General features: G+C 38.0%; 1 protein-coding gene across 1 annotated transcript; it reads right to left on the bottom strand.

Moving 5' to 3' along the window:
- Positions 1-40: 40 nt before the first annotated feature.
- LOC149397734 (uncharacterized) lies at positions 41-7,285 on the bottom strand. The gene is made up of 3 exons (XM_089614330.1): positions 7,219-7,285; positions 6,527-6,589; positions 41-642 (listed from the first exon to the last, which is right to left on the bottom strand). Exons 1-3 carry the CDS (start codon positions 7,283-7,285, stop codon positions 41-43), a joined length of 732 nt encoding a protein of 243 aa, XP_089470456.1.
- Between the last annotated feature and the right edge of the window lie 10,614 nt (positions 7,286-17,899).

Below are 17,899 nucleotides of genomic sequence, written 5' to 3'. Positions count from 1 at the left end.
GCATTGGCCTTGGAAGTACCGGCATCCGTCGTCTTCTCTCTCATCTTCGATTCCTCCTCGATTCCTCCTCGATTCGAAGGTGTTTCTGGATTTGCTCCAGAGAGAAGTCCTCGGTGTTGTGAAGAAGTTTCTTCCTATAGCCTTTCCACGAATTGGGCAACTTTGCAATAATTGCACCAACTTGGAAAGACTCCGGAATATCTATCTTCACAGTCCTCAATTTGTTGACTATAACTTGCAATTCATGAACTTGAGCAAGTATAGGCTTGTCATCAAACATCTTGAATTCAAAGTAACTCGAGACAAGGAACTTTTTGGTACCTTCTTCTTCGGCCTTGAACTTGTACTCGAGAGCCTTCCATATCTCGACCGCCGATGGATTGTCGGTGTAGAGATCGTAGAGTCGGTCTGACAATGTGTTCAGAATGTGACCCCGGCACAGCAGCTCGTCCTCTTGACGCTTCTTCCGGTCCGCCTTGAGTTCGTCATCATCTTCGTCCGTCGGCTCTGGGATGGGCACCAACGTCGGGTCGAGCACGTAGAAGATCTTCATGGCGGTGAGGAAGAAACGCATCTTGTCTTGCCAGCGAGTAAAGTTAGTGCCGTCGAAGCGATCTAACTTGACGAAGTCCTGGCTCATCACTTTCAGACTTGAAACAGACGCCTCGGTAGCCATAGCACAAGATACTATAAGATTGTTAGATAATTCTTCGAAATTGAAGACTTCGAGGCTTGAATCACGCATATGAACGCTTTCCTTTTAGTATTTCGAGTACCCCAAAATGTCTTAAGGTTTCTGTACAAGAATACCGCAGGATACGACAAGCCTAGTTCGGACTGCACCAAGACAGAGTGAAAATCCGAAAATAAGCAAGAACTGTGTTTCTGGATAAGTGTTTCGGGAAGAGAGAAAGTTGGTTCGAAAACCTGTGTTAATTACTGAATCCGAAGTCGGATTATATAAGCAATCGTACTTGTTTCGCGAAAAGGTTCGACGAACAGACGCACTGTTTCGGTCGAACTACGGTTATAGTCACAAACGACACGACCGTTGGCCAAACGATAGCTCGTTTCGAAGCGACGTGACCGTTAGTTCGAACGGTAACTAAAAATAACTACTAAATGAGGAGACGCGACCGTTGGCGAGAATCGCCGCGAGAAGCTCGCGGATCGTGCCGTTTCGCCTGGAGGTCGAGCTTACCTGGAGGTCGACCTCGCCCAATCGAGCTGAAATGACTTCGTCACTTCGTCCAGTCGACCTCGCCCAATTGAGCTGAAATGACTTCGTCACTTCGTCCAGTCGACCTCGCCCAGTCGAGCTGAAATGACTTCGTCACTTCGTCCATGTTATCGGCCCGACCCCGATAGCGGCCGAACGGAGGCGAAGCGACGTCGAATGCGTCTCGGCAGCTCGCCCCGGCCATTGGCCGGCCCTAGGGCCAGCCTCGGCCAATGGCCGGCCCAAACAGCCTCGGCCATTGGCCGGCCCAGAGGCCAGCCTCGGCTAATGGCCGACTCAAGATACTCCCGGCCATTGGCCGGCCCTAGGGCCAGCCTCGGCCAATGGCCGGCCCAAATAGCCTCGGCCATTGGCCGGCCCAAGGGCCAGTCTCGGCCAATGGCCGACTCAATCTACTCCCGGCCATTGGCCGGCCCTAGGGCCAGCCTCGGCCAATGGCCGGCCCAAACAACCTCGGCCATTGGCCGGCCCAGAGGCCAGCCTCGGCTAATGGCCGACTCAAGATACTCCCGGCCATTGGCCGGCCCTAGGGCCAGCCTCGGCCAATGGCCGGCCCAAGGGCCAGTCTCGGCCAATGGCCGACTCAAGCTACTCCCGGCCATTGGCCGGCCCTAGGGCCAGCCTCGGCCAATGGCCGGCCCAAATAGCCTCGGCCATTGGCCGGCCCAAGGGCCAGTCTCGGCCAATGGCCGGGCCAAGACAATTCTCGGCCAAGGGGTTGCCCATAACGCCCCTTGGTCGCCTATAAATAGAGGGGCCGCTCCCCTAGTCCAGGTAATCCGAATTTGAGTACTGAAACGCTGTCGAACTCGTACCTCGCTCGTTTCTCTCAAGTCTCGGCCTCTAAACACTAAACCCTCTACAAACCACCTCAATCCTACTAATGTTGAGCGTCGGAGAGGTAAACAGAGGTAACCCCTCTGTTTCCCCTTTGTAGTTCACACCTCTCCTGCTTGCTTTTCAGGTGCCTGGACGAGACAGATACCATAGACAGCTAAGGGAAGACTTTGGATACCAAGTCCGACACGCTCGAGTCGAGACGAGACCACTTGGTCCGGCCTTGGGTCTAACCGTCTACGACTCCTAAATCGTTGTCCGAAAAACTGCGACAACAGTCCAGTCGACCTCGCCCAGTCGAACTGAAATGACTTCGTCACTTCGTCCAGTCCAGATCGTCACTTTCTCATTCACCTTAGTATTTTGTTCCATGTGGGACTCTTTCCCACACACAAACTCATTTTCTCAATCAACAACACTTTTAGTGAACAAATTAAATTGAGCTAATTAAAACACCTATTTAATTTTACTCAATTTCCAACAGCTAATATATGGAGGTGACTATTTATCTAAAATTTACGTCTGTAAATATATGAAAATGGCTATTTACCTAAGATTTACCAAACGTGGCTATTTAGCAATGTCAAACGTTTAAATTGACTATTTTCCTAATGAACCTTGATTATATTGTTGGTATGCATGTTTGTGTCTAGTCAATGTGATATTGACGTTGGAAATGATATCTAAGGTTTAAAAAAAAAAAGTCTAACATTATCCTAATATACTAAAATGAATCCCCAATTCATTGTAGCATCTACAGTTATTATAAGCATTTTTTTTAGAGTACTGCTATTTGTCACGGGCTCAAAATTGGACGACCCACAGAAAGTGTGACAAGTGGAACAATTTTAAACAGTTTTTGGTGTTTATTGCTTTTGTTGGGGGTAGTCGTGAGTCGTAAGTCGTGTCAAAAAATCATTTCCCTTTTTTATTTTATTTTATGGGTTATTGGGTATTATGTTGGGCCTATATTTGTCTTACTTCAAATTTTTTTTTTTACGCAGACACCAAGGCTCTACCGTTTTCAATGTGGCTTAATTAATTTGTTTTTACAACACCTCATAATACAATAGTTATGTTATCAACACTTTTTCATTTAAAAAAAAAAACATAAACTCTCACAATAATAGCTATTTTTTTTATTCATGTATATAAATCATTATCATCATATATTCAAGAAGTTACATCCAACAAGGTATTCTTGTGGACGATCAAGATAATAACGATCATGCGATCAATCACAATATATTAAAGGGATATAACAATAATAAATATGTTTCTACATTACTTCAAAGTTCAAACATCTTCACCACGTCAATATTTGTATCTTTGATTTTATTTACCAAAAATAAAAATAAAAAAGTATTTTAAATCTTACAATCATCTCCAAAATAAAAAAATGGGTAAAATTAAATTGTAAAGAAGACGAGGAGAGCAATATCCGTTTTAGATGATAAAAATTGGAAAGAAAAACTCACCATGACGGATTTTAAAAAATTCACATTTCATAAGAACAATTTAAATAATAATATCGAAAGCAATAATAAAAATTGGTACCAACCACTTGTAGCATACCTGATTTTTCAGGAGCCTTTAAATTTTTGAACAACCTGTCCTCTCGGCCTTGAATATGCAAGAGAAACCACAAAAATAATTTATAAATAAACTCAAAGAAAGTTGTCTAGGATTTGTGTGTAGGAACAAGTGAATCAAGTGACTATAAATTATTTTTTTAGTAAAATCCTACTCATTTTCGGGTATAACTTATGAACAAAAAATTGACGAGTGACGAGTGCATATATGTATATATATATATCAAAGATTCAAATGCATACGAAAATCGTCGAATTTCGACGGCGCCATTGCTGTCGGTGGCCTTGCGGAACACTAGCACGTAATTTGTTGCTTTGTCCCTTTTTATCGTTCGATAATCGCCGAAACGACGTGTCGTTCAATTGAAAAATGACCGACAAATGTCGTTCATTTAAATCTAAAATATGTTTGAATTGAAACTGTTTGGAACTGTAATTGTTTAGAATTGAAGATGTTTTGAAATTGAAATTGTTTGGAATTAAAAATTGTTGGAATGTAAATTGTTTGAGTTTAAATTCTTTCGAATGATTTTGTAGATATCACACGATGAGCGACACCAGAGTTCGTTGGTATTGTACACTTGCTGCAACAAATCTGAACTATTTCACATTTAACTATTATGGACATGAAACAAGAGCTGGAAGAATTTCGCGTGAAGTTTCCATTAAGTGGAAACAACTCATGATGATTTTGACACCGCTCTTCAAATTTAACAAGATCTCCAAGTAATGAAGAGAAACAAACAAGAGTCACAAGAGAATACTCGAAGATCTGATTATGGTAGTGGCTTAGAAAGTGTTCCTACACGGTCACTCTATCGATCATAAAGTGTATGACAAAAATAATCTCTAGATATGACAAAGCCAAGATTGAGGAAGCGATTAGGAAGAGCTATAAGCAAGTTCTTCATTCACGATAATGTAGCAGCAAACAAAGCGAAATCTCAACATTTCCGAAAGATGATTCATTAAGAGGTTGTAGTAAGTAAGCAGTTTCATCTCTTTTTCACCAATTGTATTGGAAATATATACTTTTTAAATAAAAATAATAATTAGGTCCTATAATGTACTACTACTGTAAAACCCCAAAATAATTTTCAAGATATTCTTAGTTTTATACATTTTGATGATTAATATGATATAGAAATCAAAATTTAATCATATATAAAGGGGCAATATGTCTATGTACTACCATAAGAGACTTACTTTCAGCCTTTCAAACTTTTACATATATATAAAGTTAATAAATAGAATATTGTATTGAGATATTATTAGTATATACGGAAACCCTTGTTGCATATATATATATATATATATATATATATATATATATATATATATATATATATATATATATATATATATGTATGTATAATCTGTTAAAAAAAAGTGATCTGTAGGTGTGAAAGTTACACGTTTAAAGGAAAACTATAACCCCTAATATTTGGTGTTTTCAGATAGCAGTGGTTACGTGCGTAAGAAAACTATAAAAAAAACAAAAAAAAACAAAAAAAAACAAAAAAAAAAAAACACAAAAAAAAACAAGCTTAATTTTGAAAAAAGAACTTAGGAATAAGATCTTGGATATAAATATCATCTGTATTGTTAGACACTTTCTTTTTTTCTACTAGCCGTATGTCTTTCCCCATCATCAACTATTTCCCTTATTCATCTTGCTAAGTTTTTACTATTCTAAGAAGCTAATAATCCTCTCTTCTTCATCCCTATCAAAGTAAATTCGTACGTCTTTAGGCTACATAAATTTTATGGTTTTCTCGCTCTTTTGTTTTTGGTTCGGATTTCAATCACAACCAAGTCTTAAAAGTCTTGCTATGGCTTCAAAATTTATTATTTTGCGTTAATTATTTGTGAAAAAGCTAGTATAACATGTCTTTTGTTCATAGGTTGAATGGGATAATATTTTTATAAAATACACAATATTTTCTGATTATTTCAATATCAGTGCGTAAACTTGTTTAACTAATTCTACCCCAGGTTTTAAATGTCGACAATTTTCGCCGATTTCCGACGAAAAAGTTGCTGCCGGAAGGTCTCCGACGAAGGCTGTTTTTTTCCATTTCGTCGTCGTTTTTCCTTTTTCGGTTTTCGTCGATTTTCGTCGTTTGTCGTTTGTCGTTTTTTTTTTTTTTTTTTTTTTTTTTTTTTTGCTGCTGTTTCTGTAGTTTAAGATAATGGTAGAAAAAATCTTTATATAATCTTATCCCTCTTTGTATTGTACCTACCAATAATAAGTCATGTTATGTATAATAAACTGTTTTTTCTCAGCAAAAAATTATATTCTTCTATTAGTTGAACTTGTAAGTTATTATATATATAGTAGATAATAGATATAAGAAAGCTCTCTCTCACTACGGATTTATTAATATTTATGCATAAAAGAAATCAGGAAAGAATTGAATAAAAAAATACAAGAAATGAAAACGAGAGCTTAGATATTGGCTATCAAGGTCATTGGCTCTTGTCAACACTTGTTGCCACATTAATAGCACAGATTTATAAAATATTATATATACAATTTTATATTAAAAAAAGATTATATACATAATGTATTTTTTATATATGTTTAAAAATTGAAAAATATATATGTATTACATACAATGTATATATATTATATGTATATATTTTTAATATATTTTGCCACATTTTTTTCGTTCGGTTTTCCGTCGGCACGTTGGTTTTCCATCAAAAACGGCATTTGAAAATGGCATTTCGCTTGCCATTTTCCACAATTTTTTCATCCGGTTTTCCATCGGCATGAAGATTTTCCGTAAATCAGGAGGCTCGAAATGGCAAAAAAAACGACATTTCGAACCTTGATTCTACCTAATTTCAAAACAGGAAATTGAAACGCTTACTAAGCATTTTTCGTATGTAGCGATAATTCGAAATTTTTTCCAATCTTTAGTATTATGTGTATTCTTTTCAAAATATAATTTATATTTGGCTTCAATAAACAAATTCTACGTTTCAGCTATTTTAAAAACGATACGTAGACAATTTTTTGCACAAGTTTTTAAAGAAAGATTTTTATAGTACTTGATTTATTTTTAATAAATAGTTAAAAACAAATTTGACCGTAATCTCTTTACGAAAATTGATCAAAATAATGTTTTGTAATTATTGGAATTTTTACAAAAGTTTTTCAGAGTTTTAATTTTTCCGCGGAACCCTAATAGCCAATGGTGTTTTAGTAATTTTGCACTAGGGCTCGTTTTTGAGATTCTTCAGCAGACTAGTATTGTTCAGAGCGATATTATTTTTCCACTGGGTTAATTAAATCAAATCCTTATTTTTCGTTTTAGGTTCTGAGCCGTCTTATATTCCCGAGCCATCCACGATCAACGGTCGTAATTTCATAATCAAATGTGAGAATAATCTCATTGCAACACATATTAGTTTAAAATTAAAAATATAAGAGCATGCATTATATCTATTTGTGTTTGATATGATTATTGTATAGTTAGTATTTGATGTTGTAGTTATATGTGATACGTTATGAATGTTGTTAATGTGTGCTTTGAAAGTTACCTTGTGTGTTTGTCGTGGTTGAGTGATATAGACTTAATGACAATATGCTCCCTTTTGATAGTTGCATTATCGCATAAACGTGTTGATGTATTATTTTTATATTCATGTCAATTTTTTGGTAACATAAATCTCAAAGTGAAAAGATCAAGATAAGCAAGGGAGTCGTAGGAGTCGTACCGCCTCGAGATGTATTAAAGATAAGTTTCCCAGGCTGAGACCCAAATGGGAAAATTTCTCGGACCGAGACCCTAATGAGAATTTTCCTCAAAAGTTATTAGTTTAGAAAATGGAACGAAACTATGGGAGGTCGCACCCTAGTAGCTCGTTTCCAAAGTGTACACTGAATTAAGTACGACTACCATATGGGTACCCCGATCTAAAAAAAGTAGAAGAGAAAGCTTAAGTCACGCTATAGTTTGAAAATATTAATAACTCGATCATTCATTGCATTACTCTTTTTAATTTTCTGAGCTTTATATTATTTTTGCTGAGCGTAAGCTCATTTCTTCGAAAAATTTTACGTCTGTATTGTAGGTAAACATCATACAAAGAACTGAGCAAGGTGGACTAGCGGCGTCGATAGTGGGAGGGTTGGGTTGTGTGCCATTCACGAAATAAGTTTTCAACTACGAGTCATTAAAAAATAAATTTTAAGGATTTTATTTTCATTTATTTCAAAGTTATGAAGCTTCAAAGAGTTTTCTAGTTTGATTGAGATTTAGATTATGGAATATGTTTTAGTATTTTTGCCGCTATGTTTGGTTTTAAATTGATACTTCATATTTCCAGTTTTGGTTAAGTACGTCTTATGAAATGTTTGAAATGCAATCTTAAATTTCTTTTTCTGTTTTTGTTTCTTTTTAAATGCTTAATTTTTTTTCGCCTTTATACGATGTGTATTTTTTTATAAAAATTTCCTCCAAATTTTTAAAGATTTTTCTATTGTTTAAAAACTAATATAAGTAAGACGGTCCAAAAAGTCGGATTGTTACAACTACCTACTCTGTACGAGATATATAATATGTGTTTGAAAGAATATGTGGAGTATATGAAGGCGTTCATCGAGAAATAAGGAGAAGTATTGAGTTACTATGTATGCAACATAAGGCCAAATGGTAGGTAGGGCTTGAAAAGATCGAGCATCATAAATGTTATGGTCTACTCGGCTAGTTAGATCGTGTTTTTAAAGTTTATTGATGCGTCGAACAAGATAAAAAATCATCATCAATGTTATTTATCGAACTATGTGTGATGCACACTAACTTGATGCTGGATCATATAGGGAAAAAGGCAACCGTTGCCAAAGTGGTTAAGAATTTCAGAGACATCATCAAATTCATTAACAACTACGTGATAGTCCTATCGAAGATGAGAGACGAAGTGTGAAGTGTGAAATCCCAAATTTTAAGCTTAATTAAAAAAGCTAAAATATTGGTGTTTGAGTAACGTTAGTATTTTTTTTAATGAAGTAATAGTGAATGATTTATTTATGTGGTAGTTTTTGAAGTTTTATTTTTTATATGTGTGCTTTAGTTTGCTTTTGAATTTTAACATACTCTTTAAATTACAAATTATGGATATATATATTGTATATAATTAAGTTATATATTATAACTAAGTTAATGTATATATATATATATTATATACATTATATGATCATGCATATTATATATACTTACGTGTTTTTTTGTTAAGTTGTCATATATGATTATGTAATATATTATATAATATAATATAATATAATATGATGCTAAAATAGGTTAACGTAATAAAGTATATATTATATATATACATTATACATATACATTATACTCTACTAAAATGAAGACGCAAAAATACTGTAGACTCTACAGTAGTCTTTTCCCTCAATAAAAGACAGCCACGTTGAATGATTATCAGGTCATGAATGCCACGTTCTTTTTAGTAATCTTATTCTTTATTTGGCTGATTGTGATCACCGCCTTAGTCTTTATTTTTTACGAAGCCATACAATTTCTACTGTATATTGAGAGTGTGGAGGAGAAAGTTTTCACGTGGCCTAAATATACACTTAAAAGCCATTTAGATATTAATGAACAGATAAATCATGCATGACTAAGAGTTGTCATTATTTATGCTATCACATATAAATTGTTTGACAAAACACATGCAATTTGAACAAAGAAAAAATAAGATACAACATCACTGTAGAAACTTTAAGAACCAGTCAAATTATATCAATAAAATAGATAAAGTTTTTTTAATCTGAATAAAAATGGATAAGTTTTTTTCGCAAGCTGAATACACAAAGCAAAAAGAGCTTTTCTCTTTGACAATTCACGTAATTAGCTCTTATAAAATATAAAAATAAAAATAAAGTAATATAGGATAAAGGTCATCCATGAGGTCCAATAAAAAAAAATATTTTGACATCCAAACTTATCACTTTAGCAAGATAATTTTATTTTAATTTTAACCCACACAAAATAACCCATCAACCACCACTATATGAACTTCTGTTAAATTTATTTTCACATGTCTTTACTTCTTAAATTTCTTATTTGCGACACGTGTGGGTCACATGCAAAAACACAACATTGTTGTCATTGAAATTTGTTTACAATGGTATTTTTGGGTTTTAGTTTCCGATTATGCAACTTCGACTTTTTGGTCGTTTTCGTTCATCAAGTTTTAAATGAAAATTTATTTTTAGATTATGAGTTTTCAAACTTATATTTTAAGTTATGTTTAAAAAAAAAATTTACCTCAAATTTTCTAAAGTTTTTTAAAAAAGCAAGATAAGTAAGATGGTCCGAAAAGTCGGGTCGTCACAGTTGGTATCAGAGCAACGAACCTACGACCCCCTTTGCTATCGATCACACGGCTTCCCCCTACTCAAGTAAGTTAGTTTTGTTTTATTTTTGTACCTTTAGTTTTTTTTTTTCTTACCCCTCTTATTAGATGGATGATGAAGTAACAAAGCACGTGATCGCGGAAACTCGATGCCGCAATGACGATAGCAACCTCCTGATCAAATTCCTAGAGACGAAACCTCCAGTTCTTAGTAGCGAGGTGACAGATATCATTGGCACGCTGGAATGGTGTAACAACATGTACATTCATTTTAAAGTGTTACAAGTTCGGGAACCTCTACAGTTATCTTTTGCGCAACTACAAGTACAAGGGAGAGTATTGGGGTACTGGAAAAGGAAGGTTGAGGATCACCCCCAAATCGTTTGGGAATACATGAAGGACGGGGTCATACGAAACTTCACCGCTCAAGGATGGAAGAAAAAATTGGAGAGAAAACGTTACCGGCAAATCTTGAGCTCATGGAAGATGAAGGACGGGGAGACGGCAATGGAGTACTACAACCGTTCCTCCGACATGTTCCATCGCTGTCCTTTTCATCTCGATGATGATGAGGCTATTAGTGTTTACTGGAACGGGCTCTCCGAGTTTGAAAAGCAACGAGGGAAGTATCGCACCTACGAACCTGCGCCTGGATTAACCTACGAAGATTTCTTGAGGCACATGAGGCACTACATGGAGCTGATCGACGACGATGACTTGCCACTAGGGAACGATACTAGTATGGACCCTGTCGAGTCTGAATCAGAAGAAGATCCTAGTGAAGACGATCCAGAAGAAGACTAAGTCTTCGTTTTGATTTAAACCATCACTCTTCTTTCCTCTTCTCTTCCCCGAAGTCTAAAGCACTCGTTATTTATTTATTTATTTTTGTGAGGTTTTGGTTTTGTTTTTTGGTTTTGAGTATCACTTTCGGATTTGGATTATATGTTTAAGTTACTTAATGTGGAAAGCACAATTATCTTAATAGTTTCATAAAGTTCCTTGTATGAGGGTGTTTTGCATGTTAAGTCTTTTCTATAATCGATCCTAATAGTCAAAGTAAGAAAAAACCCTAATCGCGAAAATGTCTTCGAAATCTTAGATGGAAAACGTTCAAGCTGCTCGTGGACAAGGCAGAGGTAGGCCACGAGGCCGAGGTAGGGGAAGAGGCAGAGTTGCCGCTGATGTCCCAATGCAAGATGCTCATCATGCCTCTCCGTTTCCTGCACAACAAGGAGCAACAGTGAATCCCAACGGTCCAGCCCCCGCACCTCAGCCAGCGGCCCAGCCAGATCTTGCGGTACTCGTTTCTGCATTGCTACAACGTATCGAAGCCCAAGAAGTAGAGATACAAGAGTTGAGGAACCATATTCCCAAGTCAATGGAAATGTGGAAGAGGATCAACAAGCACCACCAGCACCTCCCCAGAATGTACCTCAGATGGGCCAAGTTGTTATGACTGATGATCTTTTCGAAAGGTTCAGGAGGATGAGAGCTCCAGATTTTGAAGGTTCCACTGATCCTTTAGTGGCTGACGAGTGAATGTCAGAGATGAAGAAGATCTTCAACTTCATGAATATCTCAGAAATTGAGAAGGTCATATGCGCGTCTTTTGTTCTGAAGAAGGATGCACGATACTGGTGGGAGACAGTTGCAGCTAGAAGAGACACACGCGCTATGTCTTGGGAAGACTTCATCGAGGAGTTCAACAGTAAGTATTTCAACATGCGAGCGATGAATACTCAGCAGAAGGAATTTACGGCGCTGAAGCAGGGGACGATGACTGTGACTGAAGCTGTTAGTAAGTTCAATCAATTAGCTAGACTGTGCCCTCATTTGGTTCCGACAGAGACAGAAAGATTTCGACGGATGATGGTAATATTCCGACCGGAATTAGCCTTAGCCATTGATAATGGAAGTCAGCCACCTACCACAGTCGCAGACTGCCTCGAACGTGCCATGCGAGCCGAGTATCACTTGATCCAAGTAAAGGAGGAACGAGCCCAGTTTTACAAGGCTCGAAAAGAGGAGAAAGGCCAAAACCGAGGACCTGACAACAGGAAACCAAACCAATCGGGAAATCCCCAACCTAATTACAGTAGCCAAGGCTCCAAGGCACGATCCCAATGGAATGGGAATGGAAAGAAGAGAAGCCATCCTGGAAATGGTGGTAACGCCAACACCAAGGTCAAGACAGAGGTAGCGACATTTCCTATATGCAACATTTGTGGAAAGAGGCATCCTGGAGAGTGCCGGAGGGGAAACATGACCTGCTTCAAGTGTGGTCAGCCTGGTCACTATATTAAAGACTGTCCAAAACTGAATTCCGCTCCGAATGCACAGTATCAGCAACACAGTCAGAATGGACGACTCAACTCCATGCAAGCTGTCATTGAAGGGCCACAAATTTTCCAGGGTCGACTTGAGGCACCACCCACAACTCAGACGCCACCGCCGCCCTAAGGTCGCATTTACGCCTACACCAACGCCGATGCTCTAGCCAGCTCTTCAAATGTTGTAGCAGGTCAGCTTCCTATAGCTCACTTTGATGCTCTAGTTTTGTTTGACTCTGGTGCTACGCATTGCATTATTTCATTAAAACTGGCTAGAAAATTAGGCGATAGTGTAGTGAAAACTAGGAAGGTTTTCAAGACGGCTTTACAGTCTGGTGATGTGCTATTATCAGAGTACTGTTTAAAAAGAGTACCGGTAATAATTATTGGTCAAGAGTTAAAGAGTGATTTCATTGTCTTAGAAATGAAAGACTTTGATGCTATCTTGAGTATGGACTTCTTAGACGAGAATAATGCAATGATCGATTGTCATCGTAAAAGAGTAATCTTCAAACCGGTAACGGAAAGATGGTTCACCTTTGAAGGAAGGCCACTCAAGAAATCAAAGATGTTGTTGTCAGCATTACAAGCTAGAAGATTGATGAGTAAATGGTGTTATGGATTCCTAGCGTCGGTAGTGGACAAGACTAAGGATGTAGAAGCGACTCCAAACGACGTGCCAGTGGTGAGAGATTTTGTTGATGTTTTCCCCGAAAGATTTACCAGGCCTAGCTCCAGAGTGTGAGATTTCTTTTGGGATTGAATTACTACCTGGTACGGGACCGATTTCTAAGTCACCCTATCGAATGGCGCCAGCTGAACTCAAGGAGCTGCAATCACAACTTCAAGAGTTACTGGATAAAGGGTTCGTTCGGCCAAGTCATTCACCATGGGGAGCACCGGTTTTATTCGTGAAGAAGAAGGATGTATCTTTCCGTATGTGCATCGATTACAGAGAGCTTAACAAGGTCACCGTCAAGAACAAGTATCCGCTTCCTAGGATTGATGACTTGTTTGACCAACTCAAGGGAGCAAAAGTATTTTCGAAGATAGACTTGCGATCTGGGTATCATCAATTGCGAGTCAAGGAAAACGACATTCCAAAGACGGCATTCCGTACCCGCTACGGTCATTACGATTTCACGGTCATGCCGTTTGGACTTACTAATGCACATGCGGCATTCATGGACATGATGAATAGGATCTTTAGCAACGTCTTGGATAAATTTGTAATTGTCTTCATTGATGACATTCTGATTTACTCTAAGAGTGTCGAAGATCACGAAGAGCATCTGCGAGTTGCACTACAGACGTTGAGACAACATCAGCTATATGCCAAGTTCTCGAAGTGTGAATTTTGGCTAGATAAGGTGCAGTTTCTTGGTCATGTGGTTTCCAAGGATGGGATCTCTGTTGATCCTTCCAAGATAGAATCTGTGAATGATTGGAAACCCCCGAGAAGCGTGACAGAAATAAGGAGTTTTCTCGGTTTAGCAGGCTACTACGGAAGATTTGTTGAAGGGTTTTATACATTAGCCGCTCCAATCACAGCCCTCACGAAGAAAGATAAGAAGTATGAGTGGACCGAGAAATGCGAAGAGAGTTTTCGCGAGTTAAAGAGAAGACTCACCACCGCGCCAATACTTATAGTCCCTGAAAGTGGAGAACCTTTGTCTATTTACAGCGATACATCAAAGACAGGTCTTGGTGCTGTGTTAATGCAAAACAGCAAAGTAGTGGCTTATGCGTCACGACAACTCAAAAATCACGAGAGGAATTATCATACTCATGATTTAGAGTTAGCCGCAGTGGTTTTTGCCCTTAAGATTTGGAGACACTACCTGTATGGTGTTCGGTGTGAGATATTTACCGATCATAAGAGCTTAAAATATATTTTCACTCAAAAGGAGTTGAACATGAGGCAAAGAAGGTGGCTAGAATTGGTTAAGGATTATGACTGTGGTATCCATTACCACCCCGGGAAGGCAAACATGGTAGCAGATGCCTTAAGTAGGAAGGATGAGGCTAGGCTATCGATGATGCGAGCATTATCTCCTCAACTCACTGAGGAAATCAACAAGTTGGGAGTTGAAATTGTCACACAAGAATTAGCCAATATGACTTTACAGTCAGATCTTTTTGAAAGGATCAAGGAAGCGCAAATGCGTGATCCGGAGATGTCAAAGTTGAAAGACGATGCATTGGAAAGCCAAGAGTCAAAATTTTCCATTTCGGAGAATGATGTGCTCTTTTTCGATGGAAGGATTTGTGTACCCAACGAAGATGAGTTATGAAGGCAAATTCTTACCGAAGCACATGAGACACCGTATTCAGTCCACCCAGGTTCCACGAAGATTTATCAAGACCTCCGAGAACACTTTTGGTGGAACGGAATGAAGGGTGACGTTGCAAAATTTGTCAGTAAATGTCTTACCTGCTAGAAAGTGAGAGCTGAACATCAACGACCAGCTGGAGAATTACAGCCAATAGAAGTTCCTGAATGGAAGTGGGAGCAAATCACAATGGATTTTGTGGTTGGATTACCTAAGACGGTTGAGGGTTATGATGCTATCTGGGTAGTGGTGGACCGTTTGACCAAGTCTGCTAGGTTCATCTCGATGAAGGTCACGTACTCCGTAGAGAAGTTGGCTGAGTTATACGTGAATAACGTGGTGGGACTGCATGGAGTTCCTCTATCCATCATCTCAGATCGCAATGGTCGTTTCACTTCTAACTTCTGGAGGTGCGTGCAAAAATCGCTGGGATCGCAACTGAAGTTTAGCACCGCTTTTCACCCCCAAACGGATGGCCAATCCGAGAGGACGATTCAGACCCTAGAGGATATGCTAAGGGCATGTGTCATGGACTTTGGTGGGAGTTAGAGTAAGAGGCTGCCACTTATTGAATTCTCATACAACAACAGCTACCAAGCCTCAATCGGCATTGCACCGTATGAAGCTCTCTATGGGAGAAAGTGCCGATCTCCAATTCACTGGTTTGAAGCGGGAGAAAATAATCTCGAGAAAACAGATTTTATCCGAGACACAACAGAGGCTATCATGAAAATTCGTGATCGAATGGGAACTGCCCAAAGTCGACAGAAAAGTTACGCCGATAAGAGAAGGCGACCATTGGAATTTCAAGTCGGAGATTTTGTGTTCTTAAAGGTAGCACCTCTCAAGGGTGTGATGAGGTTCGGCAAGAAGGGAAAGTTGAGCCCGAGGTACATTGGTCCTTTCGATATCATAGAAAGAATCGGAAAGGTAGCCTACCGTCTAGCCCTGAATTCCGAGTTAGCATTGGTGCACAATGTGTTTCATGTCTCGATGCTCAAGAAGTACCTACCTGACCCAACGCACGACTTAATTCAAGAGCTCATCGAAGTTCACGAAGACTTGACGTATGAAGAGAAACCTGTCCAGATTCTCGATCGCGAAGAGAAAGTTTTGAGGAACAAAGTGATACCTTTGGTAAAAGTGCTATGGCGGAATCACAAGATAGAAGAAGCTACTTGGGAACAGGAAGAAGACATGAAAACACGATATCCCGATCTTTTCAAAGATTTTTAGTATGTTCAAGTAAGAATTCTTATGTTTTTCTCGACTTTTGTTAATTTTCGGGACGAAAATTCTAATAAGAATGGGAGATTGTGAAATCCCTTTTTTTTAGCTTAATTAAAAAGCAAAATTTTTTGTGATCGAGTTACGTTCGTTCTTTTTTTATAAAGTAGTAGTGAATGATTTATTTATGTGGTAGTTTTTGAAGTTTTATTTTTTTTTTATGTGTACTTTAGAGTGTGTTTTTTTTTTATTTTACTATACTCTTTAGATTACAAAATATGGATATAATATATTTAAGTTATATAATATTTATAAGTTATATATTATAAATAAGTTATTATACATACTTTATATATATATATATATATATAATAAAGTTAACGTAATAGTATATATATATATATATATATATATATTACTTTATATTATATAACATAATATATATTAATTTCTTACGTTTATATATATATATATATATATATATATATATATATATATTTATATAAAAGTTTGTGCTCAGCGTGTATAGTACTGTAGTATTAATAATAATCATAATAATAATAAATAAATTAATATTAGAAGTATGATTATGGTTTGGGCTTTTAGGGTTTAATTAAGTCATATTTAAACATCCTCTCATCTTCTTTTAACGCTTCTTCTCTGCTCTCACTCCCTCATCCCTCTCTTGGTTTGAAAATTCGTAGGTCTAATTAGGTATGCTTTCTTTTTCTCTGGTTCAGATTCCTTGAAAACGGTTTCTTAAAACGCTTGCCCTGGTTTCAAAAAGTATGTTTTTGCGTTGATTCTTTTTGGAAAAGTTAGCTTTATGTTTCTTCTATCTAAGTCTGTATCGAAAAATATTTTTATGAAATACAGAATATTTTCTGATTATTTTCAAATCAGTGCACAGACACTACTACAAACTGAGGCTTCAGACACGGAAGGTTTCAGACGCGAGAAGTCGCGTCTATTTACACGCTACTTTTAGTGTTTCAGACGCGAAAAGTCGCGTCTCATACAAAATTTCATCAAAATTTTGACCGGGACATTTATCCCGCTTTTTTTAATTTCGTTTGGCAACAGACGCGACTTATCGCGTCAAAAACTTAAAGTCGCGTCTATATTGAATTGGGGAAATAAAAAGGAAAGTAGTTGCGACGAAAAAAAATTTGCTCAAGATTCAGACGCAAGTTCTCGCGTCTGTAGGTAAAAAAAACAATCACAATTGATTACTGAAGTATCGGCTGAAAATTTTATATTATCTTTTCTCTATTATAAAAAAAACACAGAGTAGTATAACCTTCCCGCGTTAATTTCCAATCTCTCAATTTTCCCGGTCTATTCTCCCAGAAATTGACCGCCGCTCCGCGCCGCCGTAGATTTTGGTGAGTGATCTCTCGTCCTTTCTCTCTTCCTCTGACACTCTCTCACTCCTTGGTTCCGAACCCAGGTTTTACTCCCAACCCAGGTGCGGTGATTCCAAAATCCAAATTGCGCGATTTCGGTCCCCGCTCCGCCGCTCGTCGAGGTGAGTCGATCTCTCGTTCTTTGTCTGTGTCGCTCACTCCCCCAGTCTCTCATTGTGTCTCAGAAGTCTCAGGTTAGCCGCGTTCAGGTCTACCGCGTCCGTTCCGCCGCTCAAGAATTCGCCAATCGATCGTTATCTCAAGACTAGCCCAGAAATCCGCCAATCCTCACCCATGTAATGGGTCAGTATTATTTGTTGTATTTTTGAGATAGAGAGTGAATTGGAGATTTTGTCGTGGTGGTCTCTGATATGATAGTATGATTTCACTGGACAATTTTTCTTTTTTTGGGTCTCAGATTATGGTGATGAGTGATGTATGTGTGTGTTGGTAATTCGTGTCTTACTACAATTTTGGGTACAATTCCATATAATTTAGTGTATTTTTAAGAGACGATGAGTGAGAGAGTATTGTCCTCTGATTACTTATG

Source organism: Urtica dioica, chromosome 5, assembly GCF_054948205.1.
Source record: "Urtica dioica subsp. dioica isolate 48M chromosome 5, U.dioica_male_clone48M_v1_H2, whole genome shotgun sequence".
NCBI classification, from domain to species: domain Eukaryota; kingdom Viridiplantae; phylum Streptophyta; class Magnoliopsida; order Rosales; family Urticaceae; genus Urtica; species Urtica dioica.
The sequence above is the reverse complement of the archived record's forward strand: the minus strand, read 5'-3'. Positions and strand labels throughout refer to the sequence as shown.

What these genes read in the sequence shown, in the direction of transcription:
- LOC149397734 (XM_089614330.1), bottom strand. Translation starts at nt 7,285, where the DNA reads ATGCAACTATCAAAAGGGAGCATATTGTCATTAAGTCTATATCACTCA. An exon ending in AACCACGACAAACACACAAG is followed by an intron (nt 6,590 to 7,218) that starts GTAACTTTCAAA and finishes ATAATACTAAAG; the next exon opens with ATTGGAAAAAATTTCGAATT. An exon ending in AGTAAGCGTTTCAATTTCCT is followed by an intron (nt 643 to 6,526) that starts GTTTTGAAATTA and finishes CAAGTCTGAAAG; the next exon opens with TGATGAGCCAGGACTTCGTC.